The sequence below is a fragment of the Phallusia mammillata genome, chromosome 8 (genome assembly GCF_965637545.1).
Source record: "Phallusia mammillata chromosome 8, kaPhaMamm4.hap1.1, whole genome shotgun sequence".
Lineage (NCBI taxonomy): Eukaryota > Metazoa > Chordata > Ascidiacea > Phlebobranchia > Ascidiidae > Phallusia > Phallusia mammillata.
In genome coordinates, this window is record NC_137259.1 from 15968128 (window position 1) to 15978080 (window position 9953).

Genomic DNA, 9953 nt, shown 5'->3' on the forward strand with positions numbered 1-9953 from the left:
TACAGGTTCGAAATGATACAAAAATATTTGTTTCTTTTATCAATAAAATGGGGTAGTATGGTGTTTCGGAACGCGCTAGTACGATCAGGCGTGTTTAGAACGGTACTTTTCGACGATTTTTAATCAGCATAAAACACCAAATATTTGCAGGCGTTGCGTCTGTTTTGTTATGCATTGTTACGTTTGGTTACACTCAACGAACGGATAACGCATTTCTGCACCACCACCAAAACCCAGTGATACATCAAAACGTCTATACATCTGATGTGCACCAAAACCAAATAATCAATTGATCAACCTATAATAAATCGAATCATTTGTAACATGACACAAAGTTTTCTATAAAACTTTTTTTGAGATTTTAGATTTCTTAGCATTGAATATGACACGTTCGTCGTGTTTGCAAACGATTCGGTTTCGGCCAAACAAATCGGTGCGATTTAACCGAAAGACATTATTACTAAAAACCGGCTGTAAGCACTCATTACAAAAACGTAAGTAACCTACAAAATTGGTTTAACTACTACTTAAATATCTATATTCTTGAAAGAAGTGTAGCCGGTGAAGATATATAGCATCTACTACATGTTCCAGTAATGAGAGTGTATCGCAAAAAAAGACTGAAAGGGCCACTGCATCATTATTTATTATCAGCAAATCAAACAAAAGTTTGGAAACATCAAATCACCAAGCCATATGTCATCAGTCATTGTAAACAAAAAAGTGATGAATATTAATATTCATCATCGTCTTCTTCGTCCTCATCTCCCTCTGCTGAATCCACTCCAACCTCTTCGTAATCCTTCTCCAGCGCTGCGAGATCTTCCCGAGCTTCAGAGAATTCACCCTCTTCCATTCCCTCTCCCACGTACCTGGAAAAGGTTGAAGTTTTAGGGAAGATGAACATACATTCATAACTGTGATCAGCCCTGAAGAGTTCATGCAGACCAGCGATCACTGCACACTCGTGCATAAATCATAGTATGCAAGGCCTGTTTAAAGTGTTATACCGAATCACCTGTTCACCCAGCATTCCCATATGGCAAGGAACATGTTAGAAAAAACTAGCCTGCGTTGAGATTCGACCTCACGAATCGCGCTCTACCAACTGAGCTTCACAGCACTACACAGCTCATTCGTGGGCACGTTGAAAATAGAGTCACAAGCGCCGTTGCCTGCCTCGTATGCTGTATATGTCAGTTTCGTAGTAGGACAATACGATTTTTAGTTTAGCTTAAGATGCGATGTCCTTGTGAAATAACTTATGATTTACTGTTACATTCCTATTTATATCCACCACTTGCACCCTACACTATTTTGCGCTTCTCAGCATTGAACCAACTATTTTCGGCTTGGTGCTGGTAAGACTGCTTTCAAATACGTTAGCCTGAACGGTTTCTGTAAAACAAACCAAAACTTTTTGCTTACCAGTGGACAAATGCACGCTTTGCATACATCAAGTCGAACTTGTGATCAAGCCGAGCCCAAGCCTCAGCAATGGCAGTTGTGTTGCTCAACATGCAAACAGCTCGTTGTACTTTGGCCAAGTCACCGCCGGGAACCACAGTTGGAGGCTGGTAGTTGATTCCAACTTTGAAACCGGTTGGGCACCAATCCACGAACTGACCAAATCAGAAGAAATTTGTCAGATTAAAGCGTGAAAAATATAAAGGTTTGAATTAACTGGAGCGAAAACTCGTGTGTGGCATTTGTTTGGAATTGCTGACCTTGTTTGCTTTAGAAATATACTGTCCACTATAGTGTCAATAAGAATAAGCCTATCTCTTGTTCTACAACGAGGTTTAGGTGGTACGCAGCAATAGAAAATGTCGTCCGGTGGTACGCAATCAGTAGAAGGTTGAGTACCACTGGTTTAAACTATACATTTATCATGAATAACAAACTAATAAAGTTCCCATAAATTTGAACAGAATAAAAATAACCTTCTACCAATCTGTGAGCAATTTGACCCAAAGTAAGCAACTATCCTGTGCTATAGAATTAAAGTATTTTGTTGTTACCTGAATTGAGCGCTTGGTTTTAATTGTTGCAATGGCTGCGTTCACATCCTTGGGGACCACATCTCCACGGTACAACATGCAGCAAGCCATGTATTTCCCTCGTCTTGGGTCACACTTTACCATCTGATTAGAAGGCTCGAAACACGAGTTGGTAATTTCAGCCACTGATAGCTGCTCGTGGTAAGCTTTCTCGGCTGAAATCACGGGAGCATAAGTGACCAATGGGAAGTGGATACGTGGATATGGCACCAAGTTGGTTTGGAACTCGGTCAAATCGACATTGAGAGCTCCATCGAACCTCAAGGAAGCCGTGATAGAAGATACGATTTGGCCAATGAGCCGGTTGAGGTTGGTATAGCTTGGACGTTCAATGTCAAGATTACGACGGCAGATGTCGTAGATAGCCTCGTTGTCGACCATGAAAGCACAGTCGGAGTGTTCCAAAGTGGTGTGAGTGGTTAGGATCGAGTTGTAAGGCTCAACCACTGCAGTGGAAACCTATAAGACAGAATAAAAATACAATGAACTTTTACTATACCTCATCATAATATTATTGTCGGAGTCAAACTATGCTGAACATACAAAGCTTATGAAAACATTTTTCAGTGTTTCAAAACATTAAAAAAATAACAAATTTTAAATTTATCTATTTTAAGGTTTGAAAACGTTTTTTTTTTTTTTTTTGAAAAGCTTACAATCAGTTACAGACTAACCTATATATTTTTCACCTCAGCAGCTATTTCGAATACATACCTGTGGAGCAGGGTAAACAGCGAATTCCAATTTCGATTTCTTTCCGTAATCGACGGAGAGCCGTTCCATCAACAAGGATGCAAACCCGGAACCGGTTCCTCCTCCAAACGAATGGAAGATGAGGAACCCCTGCAAACCGGAGCACTGATCCGATAATTTTCGGATGCGATCGAGAACCGAGTCCACCAATTCTTTTCCTGAACACAAACGAAAGTTTTTTTCCCATTTTTTTTGCAACTTCACTACTCTTTAGCAGAGGGGGCAAGAAATAGACCCTAAAACATTGTTTTGGCAGTTTACTCCCCTAAACAGTCAAACTTAAGCCAATACTGGAAAACAGTAAGGAATTTGGTTGTTAATCATGCACAAGTTGAAAATCAAATTATTAAGGGACTTTACGGGTCATATGCACTCGTGGTGCTACGAGATCGAACACACATGTTAGTTATACGTTAGCAATCCAATGTGGTACAAACATTGAACTAACCAATGGTGTAGTGGCCACGAGCGTAGTTGTTTGCAGCATCTTCTTTTCCAGTGATCATCTGCTCAGGATGGAAAAGCTGGCGGTATGTTCCGCTACGAATCTCATCTAAGCAAAAAATAAAAAAACTCGCTTTATTCATACACGTATGTTTTATCTTCGTTGGATACATTGCAACTCAAACGGTAACAAAAATATAGCGCATTTATATAGCCAAAAATTCGGGCAAAATTTTAGGGCCCTACTTTACACATACCTTTATTTATGCCACAAGCCTAACAATATTTTGATCTAAATCAGGATTAGTTTTAAAAATAATTCGAGTTTTTGCGGGACGGCTTAAGCACCAATTTTGGCCCGTTTACAACTCTGGCGAGACCGTTTAGCACGTCAAACGGCGGCACAAAAAATACACTTGCCACAACTGCGTTATTAAGTTTATTTAGGCAGTAATTAACATATTTCTATGAGACAAAAAGTAACATACCGACAACAGTTGGTTCAAGATCGACAAAAATTCCGCGAGGGACATGTTTTCCAGCTCCGGTTTCGCTAAAGAAGGTGTTGAAGGAATCGTCACCCACTTTACCTCCACAGGCCTTTGATTCCATCATCTGACCGTCGGGAGCAATTCCGTGCTCCAGGCAATACAACTCCCAGCAAGCATTGCCGATTTGCACTCCGGCTTGTCCGACGTGGATTGAAATGCATTCACGCTGGAAAAACAAGCCAACAGATGATAAGTATAAGCTGCAGACGGTGCACATAGTTTCGACATAAAAGATCTCATCAGAACACTCGTTGACAAGACCATATTGGACTGAATAATGTACAGTGTACACGATGTTATATAAAGTAAACTAAGAAGAAATTTATTGGGAATGCTTGGTGGCCGGCTGATTCGGTACAACGCCCTTAATAGGCTTGTCGTACTGTGATTCATATGAGTGTGCTGGGATCGCTGTTTTGCATGGACGCTTTAAGGCTGATCCCAGTTATGAATTTGTGTTCATCTTAATAAATACGAATTCTAGACTGACCTTCACGACTCGAGCCTATACAGTGCAGCATATATTAGCCTTTATAAACCGAAGGGTCACCTTAATTAACGATTGACATTGCCATTTACTTATAAAGCTATGTCCTAACTAAAGACAAAACATTCCCAACGATATTATGAGATACATTACACGATAATTCTGCAAACACTTACCATAATGACAGCTTGGTAATTCTGCAAACAAAAGTAGAAACAAACACAACGTTTCAACAAAGCACTTTACGCAGCTTGTAACGAACAGTGAATAACGCGTGGCTGGCCTCGCCTCGCCTCATATACCCCGTATGACGTCACAATAAAGCACGATGCTAATTGGTTAAAAAAGATTGAAGTTGCGCTTGGCGTTGGAACTCACGAGCCGCATAATTTAATTTCGAAACAGGTTTTGTTTTTTTTGCCCGTCTGCCTCTGGAATTGATTAATCAATGCATCGATTGCATGCATTCGATGGTGTGTCACTGCGTTCCAACTATGCGTTGCGTCATGGACACATGAAGCATTCTTTAAGTTGATTAAAACACAAACGTTCGAAAAATCTAGTCTGAACAAAAATTTCGGCATATACAACTTATGCGGTAAAATGTAAATTCCACGGTTTAACAAATAAACTATACCGTCACCAGACATGCTATAATGACATGGACCAAATAAAAAGACAGCATCCCAACTTTATTTTCAAAAAAACTATGGGCCTATTTGTTGTGTGCAGTTTTTCACTTTCCTTTTTCTCGTTGGTAATTATTTGTTTTTTATTGTCATTGCATGTGTGTGTTACACGAAGACGTAATTAACATGAATAAAAAGTCGCATCCGAAAAACTCAAACTTATTAACAAGTCTATAATTTTGGAGTTCTAATTGACCACCCAATCATTATAGGGTTGCCCTTCGCCCAACGCGATGTGTCATATTTGACACTGATTAAGTCGATGCAGCATTTGCGCCAAATACGCACCTCAAGGGGAAAGTTGAGTCTTTGCTTCTAAAAACTCTTAAAACTGGAATACGTAATCCAGTATTAACAGTCTGTTGTCTGATCGAACGCATCCAATCAATCGAAGTCACCTACATTCGTCTACGGGACAGATGCAACCAGACGTGAAATCATTAATTATTGAACAAAACAGACACTGAAGTTCGATTGAATTTGTTTCAATTTTCACCTAACTGCAATCGTTTTCACTGGAGGCGGCGAACGCATTAATGTCACTTCTGATCTGAAAATAAAATTCGTTAACTTTTTTAAAGCTAATAAGCTAGATTGTCGAATGTAACTTTCATATATGCATATATTTTACACAAACTTAGCAAAACATGACGCTTAAAATTTTGTTATTCTGCAGTAAGAACAAATGTCGTTAAGGTCCTGTTTCGTCAGCTGTGTTTGGTCACTTATCTTACATGTATGGGTACTTGTTCTTCTTGCTTAAATATCTACTATTTAAAAAAAATGTCAATTGCAAATTTATTGGGTGGAGCTATGGTGTTGGTATAGTTTCCAATTTATTTTGCCCCCTAAAAAATCTTAAAATGTGTTTTAGTACGATGTTGATTTCTATAGTAAAGTAAAGGTGGTCGGCGGACTTGCCCATGCGTGACGAGCGAAATACCACAAGAACATTTACAAGAAAAAGTTTAAATAAAACGAAATATGAAGCAAATTATTAACTATTTTCGGCCATATTTAACATACCCGTAACTTACTATTTGGCCTTAATTTTTTTCGCTAGTTTTGTGATGGAAAACAACACCGTACTGTCACGTGTCGCGTACATTTACAAACTGTTTTACAAAACATTATTTTTTAACTAAAACACTAGACTAAAATATATACCTCTGTAGGTTTGTGTCTACTAATTAGGCAGCTGTTCAGTTGCATTACCCTACCATGAACTAGTGAATAGATTGGATACGTATCAGACTATTTTTTAAAAGCTCTTTTATTCCCAAAAATTACGAGTGGTAATTGTTTGTATACAATGTATAGTTTAACAATATAAGGCATGCAAGGCAATTGCCAATTCATGAAATTTTATTGTGTATCAATTAACAAATTGAAACAGTTTTGTTTATTATTTTAATTGAGATTGCAAAGAATCCAAAGATACACTTTTACACATGTTTTTATTTTATTTTGGTACTTTTTCTACTTTGTATTTAGGTTGTACTGACTTACTGTTTGTACTGTGGAGTTTAGCTAATTATGGAGGAGTTTGTCAACAATGTGAGAACTTTGTCAACACAACAACAGTTCAGTCAACTATGTGAATACATGAACAAGTCATGGCCTCTTCTTACTAAAAATGTCTCACACTTGGACACTGCTTTAGAGGCTTTGGACATACAAGAACATTCACTTGGGGTTCTTTATATTTTATGTGCTAAAGTTTCTCTATTGCCGACTGCATTTACATCAGCCGAGGACTTTGAACAGATTTTTTTCCAGACTCAAATGTTCATCGGACAATGTGTCCCTGATCAAGTGCAGTATGCGACCGGAAATTTATGCCAAATGTTCCACACCATGGTACAGGAGTTGTGCAAACGAAACATGGCTATTAGAGGAATCAAACCCATATGTATGGCTCTGGAAAAAATCCGAGCCCACCCCTCTCAATTGACATCTCTACATGCAGCCCTTTGTCAGTTGTGCTTGGACTCAAAGTGTATGAAACCTGCTTTGCAATACCTAGACATAGAGATTACTGACATTGCCAAGGAAAATGGCTGGTATGAATGTAAACACTTTCTATGCTACTATTACTATGGAGGTATGATTTATGCTGCTATGAAAAACTACAGCAGGGCATTATACTTTTTTGAGCAAGCTATTACCTGTCCTGCTACTGTTGTTAGCCATATTATGTTGGGAGCTTACAAGAAATATATTTTAGTGTCGCTTTTGACTGAGGGAAAATTTGTAACACCACCAAAGTATACTTCTCAAGTTATTAGTCGCTTTGTCAAGATGTTTTGCAATGAATACAACAGCCTTGTTCAAGCTTATGCAACCAGTGAACCAGAAAAAGTTAATGCAGTTATCGAAGCAAACCAAAGTGTGTTTGTCGCAGATAAAAACTTAGGCTTGGTGAAGCAAGTACTCACATCGTTACATAAACGGAACATCCGACGCCTTACTAAGACTTTTATTACGCTTTCTCTCTCAGATGTTGCTTCAAGGGCATATTTAACAGGCCCGGAGCAGGCTGAAACCTACCTTAGACAAATGATTCAAGATCAAGAAATTTGTGCTTACATTGACCACGAGAGTGAAATGGTAAGCTTCTATGACGACTCGGTCAAATACAATGCTGCAAATGTGCTAAAAGAAATTGACCGGGACATACAAGACTTTACAGAACTCGACCGTAAACTTACTGCGATGGATGAAAATATCCAAGTAAATCCAGTGTATGTGCAAAAAATCAAAAGTGCTGGGTCTCAAGAGGAGGAATTTGATGGAAGCATTTTGTTGTCGAGCTCGGCATCGACAAGCAGGCCTTCGTCAATTTTGTCAAAGTTAATGTACAAGTGATGAATCTGCGTTAATTTATTTTCATGAATTTACTATTTCAAAGAGACTTGCATACTTATTTTTAGTGTTCAAACTGTCATTTCTTGACGAATTGGTCTGTTATGGAAATTTGTTATCAAAACTGTCTTCGCCGTTACAGACATTGCCAAATTTGAGGCTTCATGTATTACTGTCAAGTATTCACTAATTAAAAAGAAAATAAGTATGTTTACTAATGTAACCTCCATGAGTGTTTGCCTAAAAAAAACTATTTTCTGATTAAAGTTCCTGTTTTAATAATCCGTGCAACAAAAACCATAATTTTCATGTTAATGTTTCAGGGCTCTTATTGTTTAATATTTGTTTTAATCATGTTAGCGAGTCAATTTTGCAAGTTTTGTTTGCTGTCCAAGCAACCACAAGCAGCAAGACTTTGCGCTCGATTTTCGACAGAAACTGTTTACACAGAGGTAAATGAAAAGACATGGACTTGTCTTTTGTACAAATAGTATTATGAAGATTAATATATTTACCAGTCAATTTTCATCTATGCAGTAATCCTTGGTGTATCTTGATTCCCCGGTAGAGAACTTGATAAAATCCTTGTGTATTTCTGACAGAGGTACAAATGATTTATAATGTGGTAAGGCTTTAACTAATTGCTATCTGTTAATCTGGACAAATTTTATGACAATTTATTGCTGGACGCTGCAAATTAATTAGTTTCAAGACTGTTTGCTTCTTGACAATCAAACACTAAAATCAAATGTTCAATCTATTTGTGTTTTCCTATGTCGTCAGAACTTTCGCCCAAGAGATGAGTCAATCACCAAGAAGAGAGCTCGCCTTCTATGGCAAAGTCGAAAGCGTGGAATTTCAGAGAATTGCCTCATTTTCAGCACATTTGCAGCAGAACACTTAAACAGGTATAAGATGTAAAAATGCTCTCAAAAATAACTGAAGTCTTTAGCTTAGGAAATCATCCAGTTAATCTCATTGTCTGGTTAATTGCATAAAAAAGCTATGTGGTGCAGTGGTTCCAACCAGGGAGGAATTTGAAAACTTGGGGGAGGAATTTACTCTAATTTTTAGGTGTGGTTTGTAAATAGACACTTTAGCTCTGGGAATATAATCTGTGAAGTTGATAAAAAACTCAACTTCAAACTTTGTATGGTTTAACATCTACCATGCAGTCTATTAGGGAGGAATGAAAATGTTTGTTAAGAGAGGAATTTGTGGAAAAAGGTTGGCACCACTGATTTAGTGGATCTGTCTATTAAAATGTGTGAGGATACTTATAATTTTACACTATTAACAGACATATATACTTGCTAACTTTGATTTTGTTTTTAGCTTTAACGAAACTCAACTCTCCACCTTTGACGAACTTATCAACAAACCCAGCAATGAGTGGGACCTGTATTATTGGATGGTTGGAACAAAACCTGTACCTGACGAATTTTCAAGTGATATCATGGAAATGCTACAAGAACATTGCAGGTAATTACCGATTTCTTGAATTTTAATTGGTCTTACATAACAGTTTGGTTTATTTGTTATAACTTGTGACACATTTGCACTAAACATCCTTACATAGATGAAAGGGTGTGAAACAGACACCATTTTAGGGCAAAAACATTTTACTACCAAAATCGTATTTAATTATTCAGTAATGCAATTTATGTCAACGAACTTCAATCCTATTTTGTTTGTTTTAGGAATCAAAACAAGGAAGAAAGATTCGTCCAGCCTCCATTAAATTATAAACCGGTGCAAGATTAATCACCCACTGCAGTGTCACTTTTTTGTTCTGTTATTTATTTAAATAAAATCAATTGAAAATCAGTCATCTTTTTGCCATTGGGGTTCAAAAAGAGTATATCTCGTTTTTTTATGAAGAGTTTAGCTTATATAAATACGTTGTCAATGTCCAGTGTACCAGGAAATAACACAATATTATTTATTTTACCTGCGAGGTACTGAACCTTATTGGTTCAAAGCAAAAATAGCATGTAAATTTACATGTAGATATTTCATCTTACATTGATTCCAAAATTGTAGCTCATCGATAATTAAGATAATGTTCCAGTTGATAAAAAGACGAGGCATGGCAAATTGAAAT

At 37.5% G+C, this 9953-nt stretch overlaps 3 protein-coding genes across 3 annotated transcripts; 2 read left to right on the plus strand and 1 right to left on the minus strand.

The window, feature by feature from the left end:
• Positions 1-628: 628 nt before the first annotated feature.
• Positions 629-4579, minus strand: LOC145203775 (tubulin alpha-1D chain-like). Its single transcript, XM_080076086.1, has 7 exons — positions 4472-4579; positions 3746-3974; positions 3262-3366; positions 2775-2971; positions 2022-2519; positions 1429-1622; positions 629-872 (listed from the first exon to the last, which is right to left on the minus strand). Exons 1-7 carry the CDS (start codon positions 4472-4474, stop codon positions 734-736), a joined length of 1365 nt encoding a protein of 454 aa, XP_079932212.1. The 5' UTR covers positions 4475-4579; the 3' UTR covers positions 629-733.
• A 1873-nt stretch (positions 4580-6452) lies between these two features.
• LOC145203776 (COP9 signalosome complex subunit 3-like) lies at positions 6453-8172 on the plus strand. The gene has a single exon (XM_080076087.1). It carries the CDS (start codon positions 6521-6523, stop codon positions 7850-7852), a length of 1332 nt encoding a protein of 443 aa, XP_079932213.1. The 5' UTR covers positions 6453-6520; the 3' UTR covers positions 7853-8172.
• Positions 8156-9676, plus strand: LOC145203777 (succinate dehydrogenase assembly factor 2, mitochondrial-like). Its single transcript, XM_080076088.1, has 4 exons — positions 8156-8301; positions 8633-8757; positions 9185-9331; positions 9550-9676. Exons 1-4 carry the CDS (start codon positions 8158-8160, stop codon positions 9611-9613), a joined length of 480 nt encoding a protein of 159 aa, XP_079932214.1. The 5' UTR covers positions 8156-8157; the 3' UTR covers positions 9614-9676.
• Positions 9677-9953: the final 277 nt, after the last annotated feature.